General features: G+C 38.5%; 1 protein-coding gene across 1 annotated transcript in view; it reads left to right on the top strand.

Moving 5' to 3' along the window:
* Window positions 1-13084, top strand: part of tlcd1 (TLC domain containing 1) — a 55396-nt gene extending 42312 nt beyond the window's left edge. The window contains exon 4 of the mRNA XM_080211003.1: window positions 9997-13084. Within this exon, the coding sequence (XP_080067129.1) occupies window positions 9997-10389 (393 nt within the window). The 3' untranslated portion in view covers window positions 10390-13084. The remainder of the gene's footprint in view (window positions 1-9996) is intronic.
* The last annotated feature ends 1280 nt before the right edge of the window (window positions 13085-14364 follow it).

The raw sequence follows: 14364 nt of genomic DNA, 5'->3' as shown, positions 1-14364 counted from the left end.
GATGTGCGGGTTAGGTGGATTGGCCATGCCAAATTGCCACTTAGTGTCGGGGAGCTAGCTAGGGTAAATGCATGTGGTATGGGGAATTTGTGGTCAGTGCAGACTCGATGAACCGAGTGGCCTCCTTCTGCGCTGTAGAATTCAATGATTCTAGATGCTGAATTGTAATGTAGATGTTTTTAAACTGTAGTGATTCATCATAGGGCTTGTTCAGAAAAGATAAGCTAACCATTATGTTAACCACATTCCGTGTTGGAATGCATATATGCTCCCAAAGGAAAAATTACTCTGATGTATTCAAAACTAAAGAACACACTGCTTGGGATTTCTAGTGTAATAATCTCAAGTGATTCAAATGCCAAGAGCCTTTTTAAATTGGGGAGAAAAAAAATCTTCACTTGGGAAAATAGAAATAGTTAACTCTCCATGGAATACTATGATTAACAAGATGTCTAGTATAACTTAGAAAACATGCTCTCTTCTTTGTTTCAATTGATTTGATTAAATTTCCTGGAGTTTGTTTTGATATCTGAACCATTATGAATGGTTGGCTGAGTTTCAAAAGCTCCAAAACCATTTAACCCAGCGTATTTTTATTAGCCGTTACTAAGAAATGCCGTTGATGTGGTAAACCAAGTTTGATCATTTGAGAGAACTTTTTTTAATGGCTTTTGTGATTGACAGGCATTTTTTGGTATGAAATGTGTTTGATAGACATCTTTGTTAGATTATTAGAAGTTTTTTTTAAAGATGTCCATTTCAAAGACAGCCAGAGGGCTACCCGTAATGGATACTGGGTGAATTGTTATGCAAGATACATCAGGCATAGAGAGAATGAGGGTCAGTAGGGATTTGAAGGGTTAGAGTTTAGGGGTTATAATAATAATGTTGGGGGCTGGGTTGCTGTCCCCAAGAACCTAAATGGAATTTCCAACCAGCTCACCTCAGCATCCATACTCCTCCCATTGTTCTGCAGTTCAGAAAAACCTGTTTCTTCCTCACTCATGCCTCCCAGAGAGAAAATATAACAGGATTGGGTTTGGAGTTGGGCTCGCATTTTTGGATACCTCAAAAAGGCACGACTTGTGTTTTTATGGACCTTCACAAAAATCTGGCTGGAGAAATGCTTCAGGTGCAAAATTGCTTGAACTTTTTTGGGCTGCTATTTTAGCAGAAGCATCAGCCTGTTTAAAATTAATGTGCTAGTTGCTACATTCAACCAGCAAATAGAGGAATTTAGATCAAATCACTGAGCGGATATTTACGCTATTTTATTTCAAGGTCTTCACTCTTAACATAAAATATTGGATTTTTACAATTCTTTTGGCAGACCATTGAAGAGAACCAGAACTTACAATTACAAAGAAAAATAATGCAACTACTGACTGGTGGAGTGGGTCCTTGTTAGGATATAGGTGCAGTGTGTTCAAATTTTGTTTATACGTTGTCATTTCTGGTACAGGCATGCCTTCAGCTAATTCAAATGTGGGATGATCATCAAAGGACCAGAAACATCTGTAGTTAACTTGTGCATTATATAGCAATTAACATGATAGCCCAAGGCCTTTTGTTGACTATTTTGATTAGTTGTTATAATAGTGTCATGAAGCAGAAGGTTTATTCTGCGTCTGACTAAGAATAGTGTGATAAAGCGTGCCATGTGTGTATACTACGTGCAACTAGCCTAGACGTAATTAAATTGCAATCATTTGGGATTGCTTTTGAGAAATAGAAATTGTTGCACACTACAGGCAGGAATAAAGAAGTTAAAGGTTGGTGTCCTTAACTACTGGTATCAAAGAGGAGATAGTAATATAGGTGTAATGTCACTGGACTGGTAATCCAGAAACTCACGCTAATGTTCTGAAGCCGAAGTCCAGGATTTATCAGCCATGTTGTGGTGGTACCTACCATGAGAGATTTGACGGCCCAGTCAAAAGACTATTGATTACTACAGGACTGGGTAATCGTTGTGCTGGGCAGGGCCAAAATATCTCACTCAAGGATTCAAATCCCACCAGGACAGATGGTGGAACTTAAATTTGATTAATAACCTGAAATTTAAAAGCTAATCTCAGAGATGATGACCATGTCAATTGTTGTAAAAGATCTGATTTATTATTGTCACATGTATTAACATACAGTGAAAAGTATTGTTTCTTGTACACTATGCAGACAAAGCATACCATTCATAGAGAAGGAAACGAGAGAGTGTAAAATGTAGTTTTACAGTCATAGCTAGGGTGTAGAGAAAGATCAACTTATTGCAAGGTAAGTCCAAAAGCCTGACAGAAGCAGGGAAGAAGCTGTTCTTGAGTCGGTTGGTATGTGACCTCTGACTTTTGTATCTTTTTACCAATGGAAGAAGGTGGAAGAGAGAATGTCCGGAGTACACGGGGTCCTTAATTATGCTGGCTACTTTGCTGAGGCAGCAGGAAGTGTAGATCGAGTCAGTAGGTGGGAGGCTGGTTTGCGTGATGGACTGGACTACATTCATAACCGTTTGTAGTTCCTTGCGGCCTAGGGCAGAGCAGAAGCCATACCAAGCTGTGATACAACCAGAAAGAACGCTTTCTATGGTGCATCTGTAAAAGTTGGTGAAAGTTGTAGCTGACGTGCCAAATTTCCTTAGTCTTCTGAGAAAGTAGAGGTGTTGGTGAGTTATATGATTCAGTGATGTCCTTTAGAGAAAGAAATCTGCCATTTTTACCTGGTCTGGCCTCCATGTGGCTCCAGACCTTGAGCAATGTGGTTGAGTCTTAATTGCCCAACTAGCCACTCAGTTCAAGGGAAATTAGGGATGGGCAACAAATGCTGGTCAAATATTTGAACGACCATAATTTAACCACTCTTTAATCTGAACAGTACAAAGTTGTCATTGGAACTGTTTTGGGAGTTGGGAGGGTTCACTGTAGTCTGAGTGACTAAAATCAAGAATATATATCTAAGGTTTAAGTTTTTATTTGTAGCTCTTAACATCAAATCATTCATTGCCAAGCCACTCTTTTTATTGCTGAAACCACATCCCATGAAAGATTAAATTATAAACAAATCCTGTCTTGTAATATTGGACATGTTTACTGGATACCCAAGTCTTAAAATATCTTCTCTTTGACTCTTCAACCTCATCACAGCAAGTAGCAAGAATAGCAATTAGATCTGGTTCTAGATTAATGAAGCCTGCTTGTGAAGAGTATTAGGGGTTATGGGGGAAGCTAAGACAAGGGGATGGAGTTAAGATACAGATCAGCCATGAGATCAGATCTGAAGGGGTAAAGGTCTATGTTAGCTCATATGTTGTAGCAGATCCCAATCTGAAAAGGATTAACAGAAATCATTTAATTATCATCTATCGGGAGTTTTGTTTTAGTCTGAACTACTCGCAAGGAGCTTCATGTGCAGGTTGCACGTGTTTGGAGGTCATGTGCTAAACCAATCTTCAGTCTGCTCATTTTACTTAATTGAGAGACATTGCAGAAACGTAAATATTTGAAACACCATAATTTAATTTTTCTTTAATCTGACTGGTACAAAGTTGTCATTGGAACTGTTTTGGGAGGTGGGGAGGGTTCACTGTATTCTGAGTGATTAAAATTGAGAATATATCTAAGGTTTAAATTTTTATTTGTAGCTCTTAACATCAATTCATTCATTGCCAAGCCACTCTTTTTATTGCTGAAACCTCTTCCAGCACCACAACCACTTGGCACATACCCTGCCATTCCTCCCTTTCATGGTGTGGGTAAGTGTGCAGTGGGTGGGTGTTCTCCCAAACTCTAGGACTGGAATTTTCTGGCTGGTCCCACCAGTGGTGAAGCCCTGCTGCAGATTTCCCGGTAGCAGGGGGTGCATCAGAAAATCCCACCTCCAGCCAATGGCAGACTATCTCCACCACTGTGAAACGTAATGTGGGGGTGCAGAAAGTCCCATTCTAGTTTTTTTGCTGGTCTCCACTGTAGCACTGTGCAATGCAGCATAATTAATAGGGGCAATTAATTAATAGATTAATAGCCCCTTGTTCTGCACTTTTTTTCTCCTTAAGCCACTCTGCTTTTCCAACTCCCTTTGTTTTTAAAACCATCCTTCAAACTATTTCTTTGAAAGTTCATCCTTCCTATTATTTTCCCTTTGGCTCAGTGTCTGTTTTATATGTTACATCGTTGCAAAGGGCCTCAAGACACGTGCCTATGTTAAAGCAGTGTTGCTTGTCACATGAGAGAACAGTCACATGTGGCTAATTAAAAAAACAGATTGCAACTCACATTGAGAATTAGAAAATAATTGTCACTCTCGATGGGCATGTAATTCTAATATTCATTCCCTCTGTGTGTGCATGTGTTTCTGTATCTTTTACATGTGTATTTGTTGGTAAATTGTCAAAATGGAAATTGGCTTCTGTGGGTATTTTAGCAATTGAATGGTTTACTTCCTTGTTTACAAAATGATGGTTGATGTTTGTTACATGTTATAAATGAAGTCCATTTACCTGTACTTTGTACAAAAGTGGTTTCTATTAAAATTAATGCACGGGGCAAAATAGTGTTGCCATAGCCACAACTGTGGCCAGTCAGCAATTTTTATTTGAGAACATATTAAAGGTATTATATAAACAAAAATTGTTTTGTTGTAGTCTTTGTCTAACAAGTTGCTTAATTGCAAGTGTTAGAAGCTGATTGTTAATGAAGTATTTCTAAGTTACTGATCTAGATAAAACCTTAGGGTATATTTTTCAGACATGTATAAACAAAAAAAATTTCCAAAACCATTGTATACTTAAAATGGGAGCATTTTTAAGAGTAGCCACGATTCTGTATTACCTGAACGGGTTGGTGGGGGTGAAATTGTTCTCGGCAGTAGGATAAATTGGACAATAGTGAATCTGGCACCCATTACGTGCCACCTAATTTTTCTTTCCATTAATGTCAAAGTGGATTAGAAAAATAGATTACACAGGCACCTCAATGGGAAACAAAACACGGTGAAAGGGGTAATTTTAGTTCACGTAAATTAAGAATATCTACGCTACTGCTTCAAAGACATAACATGAAAGATACATCAAGTTCCTTCAAGAATATATAGGCTCCTGAGAGTAACTGTGACATATATAGGGTTCAAGAAGTTTGTACAGAGTCCACTGGGCAAATAGAGAATGTATAGGTTCCAGGGAGCAACTGTACAATTTGTGGGATTCCAATAATAACATACTGGTTCCAGATAAAATGTACGGTATATTCAGTTCCACAAAAGATGTGTATCTTCACAGAACAATGACAAATAATAGCTTTCCATGATTGGACCCCAAATATGTATATTTAAAGACAAATGTTAATGAGTTTAAAAAAAACTTATTTTTTACCTTTTGGATATTTCGTGGTACTTAATGAATTAGAGTTGATGTTTCCCTTGATTGATATATGCATGACAAGACACTGTTTAAAAACAAAAATCTATTTGTCAAAAAGATATCTTAAACACAACTACAGACTGCAAACCATGAATGATGCTAATACATATTTCTTTGTGAAACTTTGAATCATTTGGATCAATCCACAGTTCAAGCTATAATTATATATGTTAACAAAGACTGGTCCTAAACACACACAATGCACATCTAACTAGCTGACAGTTTTGCTAATGAGGGTGCATTGAAGGAGGGTGAGTAAAAATGGAGAAAATAAATAACAGTGCACTTCAAATGCCACACAGCCTGCAGTGTTTAAATATCGTGAATTGTGTTCCTGTGGAGTCCAGCTGCATGTCATGTCTAAGGCTGTGAATAGGATAGTGGTACAGAACTGTACTGTCTGTGGTACTATAGCTTTAAATTGTTGCTGGTAGTGTCACACTGTCTCCATTGTTCAGTCTCTAATGAACCCAAGTCACTCCATTGTCAGACCACCTCACTGCAGCAGACCTCTACTACTCAACAGTGCTCTAATTGGCAAATTCATTTAAAAGGCAAAAGTTTAGTTCAGATTTTCTTTTTTGAATGTACTCTGCAAACATAATCCGGCTTTATCAGCTTGCACACGATCCATCTTCTTTGAGGCTACAATTTGATTTATAATGTATTGACAATGAGGATAAAAATGAAGGTGGTAAATAAAGCAAAGATGCTAAAACGCGCAATAAAACTGAAAATGCACTGTAGGTCAGCATCACAAAAATAAGCATGATTTGAGTCTTTGGTGGGCTGTGCATCAGAACGTAGTTTTCTAATGAAGATTTGCATCCAAACGTTAGATGCTGAATAACTGGTAACACGTTTCCTCCATCTTTGAGAGGAAAAGAAAAATGCCCAGACAGCAAGAGGAATAATGGGGAGGATGATGCACGAGGGGCAAGTCAAACCATTACCAATATTAGATCTCAGTAAAGCTTAAAATGCTGAAAACTTACTAAGGAAGTATAAAAAAAGTTTTTTACTGCACGCCAATTATCTTAAATTGATATTTCAAGCTGAAAAAAATAGTAAAGACATCCTTGATAAATGTTATTCAAATAATCATCAACAGATTGGGCCATCTTTGTAGGTTATTGGACTAGCGACTCAAAAGGTGTACCATTTGTAAAATTGAAACAAATAATCTTGTAATGACCATGAAAACTGCAGATTGTCATAATAACTGATTCACTGGTGTCCTTCGGGGAAAATAACCAGCCATCCATCAGACCTGTATATGACTCCAATCCAGTAATATATGATTGACTCCTAATGCCTTCAGGGCAAACAAATGCTGCCTCGGCATCCCAAAATCTAATAAAAGCAAACACAGAATCATTTTAAGTCCCCTAATTACAGACTGGGTTCAACTGCTTTTAACGTGGGGATCTATCAGGAAGAAAACAAATCTTTAATAAGTCCACCAGACTGTCTGTCCATTTAAATTAGTAGCCATGTTGGGTGAACAGCATTAGTTTCATGTATTACAGTGATATTTCATTTGTGCTCCACCCATGCAATATTTCATGTCCAAGTACTAAAGTGGAAACAACTAATCCAATATCTTAGATGTTTTTAAAATAAGTTTTCCAAAATGCCCGATGTGAAAAAGAGGCATTAGAACCTATCTATTATTAGTGAATTGACAATCATCAAACAGTAACATTAAAATAATTCAGCATGTTTTTTGTAATCTATTACCATCCTTAGAAACCTTCCCCACAGAGACCAGAACAGTGTGCAGGCAGACACAGTAGTGAAAATCCAGAGCATCCAGAAGTGAGGCAAGTGCAGCCAGACTTTGTAGCATTGTCGGCTAAGCATTGAGAAGTTGTTAGAGAGCAATAAACGACCAGAGGAGAGCAAGGAGGGTTGAGTATCCAGTGAGGAATTGGAAATGGTAATCCAACACAAAAAGCCAGATTCCCCCTCTGCAGCCTGCAGAGGAAAAGCAAATTTCTTCCCTCCCCACTGTGCTGATATAAAAATCCCCCGGGGGAGGCAAAACGATTACTGTAGCACAGGCTAATTTGGTACACCCCACGGGAGAAAGAAAACTATATATTTGTGTACGGTGTGCCTACACCTGTGTTGCCTTCAGATTTTGTTTTAAAGAATCAACGTTTGTCACGTTTTCTTCTGAAGGTATTGGCTTTCATTGGGGTTCTGCACCAGTTATTTGCCCCTTTGCATTTGTGGGGCCAGTTGGCCGGTGGTTCAATTGAAGGATGTCACAGACAAATCGTCTTGTTTTTACCTGACAACAAATTATGAATGAGTCAAAGTTTCCTGCACTGAAGTACTGGCTGAACACTGAATATTTGTGATCACTATCGTAATCGCTGTTCCTCTGCAATTGTAGCATCCCTGCTGTTCTGTCCGAGATTAGCAAGTTCATCGCTGGTCTGAGGTCAGACTTGGAAACTATATGCCAGAGCTAACTTAATTTGATCCAAACAATGGTAAAAAAAAATTGGAAATAGCACCAGACATAATCCACAAAGTGATTAGACAATGATATCACGCCATTCGATCCTTCTTAAATAAATGAGGTAAAGAGTCTAGCATGATCTATTATGCTAAAAAAAGGAATTGTTTGAATGTTTTCACACACGTGTTGCTATGTACAAAACATGCCTGACAATTTCCAACACACAAATGATAAATTAGGTGAATATATACTCTGTTAGAACTCACCCAGTATGAACGGATACTGGAAATTGCGCATTCCCCCCTCCCCCTCTAAAGACTTTGCTTTTTATTCTAGGAGTAGACAATTGTGTGATTTATCCTTATCTGCGAAATTACTTTGATTTTCAGTCCAGTGAATTATTTTCGCATGTGTTTAATTACTGCAAATTATATTTCAGTAAAGCATTATGGTGGATGTGCGACATGTTTATTGTGTCCACTTCAACTGTAAAAAGAACTGAAGTACATTTAACATTTTTATGCGTAATGGTTTTTCATATTTGGGTTGCTTCCAGGGACAGTCCTCAACTGTTGATTCATTTTTGGTGCCTAATATTTATAAATTATACATTTACTGATGAAAATAACACTGCAGAATAGCAATTTAGTGCTAAAGAATTAATTAATCAGATTATTTGGCTGAAGTACTTATTGAAGTAAGAAGAGTAGAAACTACCGAGTTATACAATACCAGAATAAACCCCTAGGCTGGATTTTCCCAAGGGCACAGGAAATAGGTGTCCGGTCTGTTTCTGAGTCCTGAACCCACCTCTCAGGGTGGGGAGACAGTCACTTATTGGGATTTTTATGGAGGCACCTGCTTAGCTGGCAGGGAGACCATTCTCTATTCAATTAAAGATGGGGAAGATACTGTTGAAGCTAAAGGGGCAATCAGAGGCCTTTTATCTTGATAAGAGCACCCGTTTGTAATGGATTTTCTACCACACAAGGTTCTGGAGGCCGAGTCACTGAATGTATTTAAGAAAAAAATAGATTTCTAGTTACTGAAGGTGATAAGGGCTATGGGGAGAGAGAAGGAGTATGGCTTTGAGATACAGGATCAACCATTGTCACACAAGGAGCAGAGTCAGTGAGATGAATGGCCTACTCCTATTCTTTATATTTCTGTGGTGAGTAACAGTGCTTCAAGATGGTGTTCTTTCACCAACTTTTTGAAAACTTTAATTATAAAATAGTTTGTTCAGCCAAGCATCATGTGACTGGTCTTGAACCCAGACAGACTTTGAGAGACCTTATGCCTCCCTAGAGCGCTCCCCCCACCCCTTTATCTTTAGCCTGTTGCCCGGTGCCAGCCTTCAAGCAGCTAAACTGGCTACCACAGGTGTGCAGAACTGGTGGATGACTGAAAAATTCCTGTTAGCTTCCCTTTAATTGCAGTTAACAAGGCTCTGAAGGAGCTGCCTTGCCTACCTGCTGTATAGGGGCAGGTAGCCCTGCCAGCCCCAATCCCACTCCACTAAAATGGCTGGCACTGGGAAATGAACATGCTGGCCACACTAGTGTTTTCAGGCCCTTTCTGTTTCCCTTCCCACCCCTGAAAATCTTGCTGCTACGGGGATAATGGGGGTAGGGTGATAATGATGGGGGTAATTTGAAATTTTGGAAGAAATATTTCAAAAACATTATAGCCGGAATTTTACCATCCCACCCACCACAGGAACTGGAGCGGTGAAGGACGGAGATGGAAAGGTCTGCTGACCTTGGGTGGGATTTTATTGCTTCAGGATGAGCGAGGCATAACATCCTACCCTAATTGTTTCATATTTTGATAGTTAGACAAACTTGATAGAAACAAGACTGTTAAGTGCATATTTTCCTCCATTGTACATCTGGACTTCAGCCTCGTAAGCCTAGATGAAATGGTTTCCAGTATGTAAAAAAAAACTATGACAACTTGTAATGTTATTATGAGTTTACAACTGTGGTGACATAATATTTCAAGTATGACCATACAAGAATGATAATAAACCTAGCCAGAAATGGCTTGAATATATGGGAGTAAATCGGCTTGCAATGAGAAGCCAACTGTTGTAGTCTAACAGGATATATTTTCTCCTCAGGTAATTTCCACATTCATGTATATTGTGCTGACCCATCACTATGTCGCTGGTGCTGTCATCGCATTGTTTGTTGAGATGAACAGCATTTTCCTCCATACCCGACTTCTTCTAAAACTGGCGAATGCACAGACCTCTCAGCTGTACCACTACAACAAGTACATCAATGTCTTCACCTATGTTGTTTTCCGGCTGTCTTCTCAGTTTTACCTCACTTGGTACATGATGAAGAATTTAAACGTCCTCCCAAATGCAGGCTACATCAGTCTGTCCTTGAATTCAATGAACATCATGATCTTGGTTTACTTCTACCGTCTGATCCGTACCGATTTCCTCAGGAAGCCGAAACATTACTTACAGAATGGGAACAATAACACAAAGTTTGTGGATGACTAAAAGACTCATGCATTGTTGAAAACAATGGTTTGAAACGGAAACAGATTCACTGAATTAATTTAAGGCTGGACTAAATACTTGGAACAGAATACATTACATTTTTAACACTGCTGTCTGTCCAAGATTGCATTTCTAATGTAATATATATATAATGGGATGAGTCTTTTATGGCTGCTTCAGAAAGAAAATAACACAGCCGGTACAATATGTATTATTCTTTTATCAGCCAAAATGTCTGGATTGGGTAAGACAAGAATTGTAAACAATGTGTTGTAATTGTAGGGATAAAAACAGTGTACATTTTTCTTATAATTTATAGTAACACACGAAATAAAAGATACAAGTGTAATAATAGTTAAGGAAGTTCTGCTAAACTCCCCAAGAGCTAAGCAAAATTATCCAGTGATTGGATGAGCAATTTAAATAAGGAAGTTTCATGTTTCATACCTGGTCCATGCTGAGTTAGCTAAACACTACTGTTATAGTGTCGGGGATCTCGAGTTATTTTCAGTGCTCCTGGGTTAGGGATCTGATAAAGAACTGAGGGTCCTTCTTTATATACGTTATCCAGTAATCCCTGGTGAAAGTTCAGTTGTGTGGGGTGTCCAAGTACGGCAACATCGGGCTCACCTGTGGTAAATAATCTGCCAACGCTGTGGAGTCTGCAACTCTAGAGTCCTGGCATGTTTGCATTTGTTGAGGTAGGAGTTGTCATGAAGACGTACTTCTGATGCTCCACCGATTTTTTTTCCAGAGTCTGGCTACTCTGCGAGAGAGTAGGCTACAGTCAAGGAGTCTGCCTGGAGCAGATGTGGGAGACAGGTGCCAGTGGCCATGGAGGCCTGTCGCAGTGTAGTGCCATCAGCCTCCTCTGTGCACGCTTAAGAAATATTTAGAAATCTGTAAATTTTGTTTTCCGAAAGCACTTTTGCCTGTGCAACCAAATGAGCTGCCATTGATTGCACAGGGCCTTCCAGTCCCTTAACAATGAAGTTGTGTGCCTCCCAGCCAAAGCAATATAGACACAGGGAAAAACAGGCCCTTTATCCTCGGGATGCCAATGTTGCAAATACTGGAAAATCTATCTTATGATGTAAGTGTATCCATTTTAGGGTAACAATTTCTGTTGTCCACTTTACAGGTTTAAGGTTCCTCTGACAGAAAATATCAAAATGGTAGGAATGAGTTGATAGAGAAGTCCCTTAAGAGATTTTTTTTGCCTCAGTCTACTGTTAAGTAATATTCCTAACATGATTATTGCAAAAATTTCTATAATTCCTGGCTATTTGGGCAAGGTACCTAGAACATGTTCACATTATATAATGTCAAAATAAATAATCTTTAATTATGCTACAATATAGTTACTGTCGTTGTGCAGATGATTGCATTGTGTTGTGTTTGCATTAAGCACTTTGCGTTTAACTGCATTTGTCGAATTAAAACTTACCTTTACAAATTATACAAAACTAGTTTATCTATCTGCATTTTATTTGAAGTATAAACAATAATTAGAGTGGAGAACAGTAGAATACCTTTGTGTATAGTAATGGCACAGCACAACTCGTATGTCAAAAGGTTACAATCCAGTAACTCCCTCTGATGTCTTCAAAGGTAGTTTCCATTGTTTTATAAGGAGATTGAGGAGGTAGTACTTATAAGATGTTAGCATTACCAGCGTCACTGATTAAGTGCAATATCATAGCAAAAATAACAGTTTACTGAATTGTTTTGATTATATCCATAATTGGAAGAAGTAAAACAGGTGGAAATAATTTATATTTTGCATTTTTCAAATTGTTTAAATACATTTATTCTAAGTTTTAGAGGGACTGCATTTCACCTGCCTTCTTTTGCAGCTCCAAAACTTGCTAAACAGGAAATTCTATTTTGCAAGCCAAACATTCCTAAAAACATGTGGTCACAAATTAATGTCAGATGCTAAAACAAAAAATAAGGAAATGAATTGGCATTAACTTTATCTCTCCTGCGATTTGTAGTATTATTAGACAAACCCAGAAAAGTGGTAACTTTGGAGATTTGTCTGTTTTGAACAGCCCTGGCAGTTTGTTTTATGCATTTCAGAGCTTTGGGGATTGTTCCCAGTCCTAATTCTTTAACTTGTAATATCAAGTCTTCCTAACATCTGTCCTGGTATCACCCCCTAAAGTTGAAGTTTGAAACCCTGTGTAATTATGGGAACCACATCACTAATTTTAGATCTCATGTCCTCTCATTTTATAGAATTAAATGAAGTATTGCAGATCACTCTTTAATGTTGTTTTACTAATAATGATTTTTAGAAATGTCCAGCTGCAGCATTGTGCCCCTCCCTAGCTGAGAAATCAAACACATTTCCTATAGTTTTGCCAATCAGCAGCAATAACCCATAGTTATTAATAAGCAAATTCAGTTCCCATTTTTAGTGGTGTACCGCACTGACTGACTTGTTGTGAAGGACTGATGTAACTCATTGCAGCCGTTAAAGATTAGATTTGACAAGGTTAGTGATCAATATGTACTACAATTGAGAGCAACCTAGTTATTATAAAAGTGTGCTTTGTGGCTTCCGATTTCTTCATTAACAGGCAACTCCTGCAACATGACCTGTTGATAATGTAGCATTCGCTATACTAAGCTTATTGTTCCAAAACAGCTGGCCCAGAATATTATAAAACATCTAAGGAGAATCTGCTGTGTTGCCATTATGTTTAGTTTGCTGTGGGGGGGGGGGGGGGGGCGGGGTGGTAAATGTAACTCTTTATCCCTTTTAAACCCAACTGGAATGATGGGCAGATATTAAGGATCTGCCTGAACTGGTGGAATGTATGTTCTTTTCATTAAAGTTGTTGGTGCTGCTAATAGCGTTTGTTGCCTTGTATAAAAAAGAAACAAAATGTAGAATTTTCTATGTTTTTCAGAATCTTTGACAAATAAAATTACATTCTGTGAACTTCAATGTGTTATGTCTTCACAAGACACCAACTTAAAAATGAATGATGTCAATTGTCTGCTGAAACTGAATATGCTAAGTATAGTAATAATTGGTATGAATTTGCACCTGTTATTACTTTAGGTGTGAAGAATATCATCGAATCACAGCACAGAACAGGCCCTTTGGCCCACTGAGTCCCCACTGACACATTATAAACACCTGAACTTCCACCTAATCCCATTGCCAGGACTTGACTCATAGCCCTGAATGTTATGATGTGCTAAGTGTTTATCCAGATACTTTTTAAAGGATGTGAGGCAATCTGCCTCTATCACCCTCCCAGACTATCACAGATCTGGATTAAAAGTTTTTCCTCACATTCCTCCTAAACCTCCTGCCCCATACTTTAAACCTATGTCCTCTCATGACTGACCCTTCAACTAAGGTGAACAGTTGCTCCTTATCCACTCTGTTCATGTCCCTCAATCTTGTATACCTCAATCAGGTTGCCTCTCAGTCTTCTCTGCTCCAGTGAAAACAACACACACCTACCCAACCTATCTCCATAACTTAAATGCTCCATCCCAGACAGCATCCTGGTGGACCTCCTCTGCACCCCCTCCAGTGCAATCACATCCTTGCTACAATGTGACGACCAGAACTGCACGCAGTACTCTTAGCTGTGGGCTCACCAAAGTTCTATACATCTCCAACAGATCTTCCCTGCTTTTGTAATATGAGCTTCCACTTTATAAAATTCCCATTAAAATCTGTGCAAAATCCAAGTTTCATCAATAAGCTTTACATTCTCCAAAGGAACATAAGTGCACTGCAAAAATTTCACTTGTTGCCGTCGTCATTGCTCTCATTCAGCGTTTTAGAATACTGGTCCAATGTATTTTACATTTTAGTACAGAATTTCTGAGTTAAATATGGTTTAACGATGTCCTATCACATTATTTTGGCTTATTCTGGGACAGCGAGGTTTTTGTCAGTTCAGCTTAATTACAGGGATCAATGTTAGGTGAGTCTGTTTCCACATT

The sequence above is a fragment of the Carcharhinus amblyrhynchos genome, chromosome 23, assembly GCF_965287045.1.
Source record: "Carcharhinus amblyrhynchos chromosome 23, sCarAmb.v2.hapA, whole genome shotgun sequence".
Taxonomy (NCBI): domain Eukaryota; kingdom Metazoa; phylum Chordata; class Chondrichthyes; order Carcharhiniformes; family Carcharhinidae; genus Carcharhinus; species Carcharhinus amblyrhynchos.
Note: the sequence above shows the minus strand (reverse complement) of the source record. Positions and strands in the feature narration are given on the sequence as shown.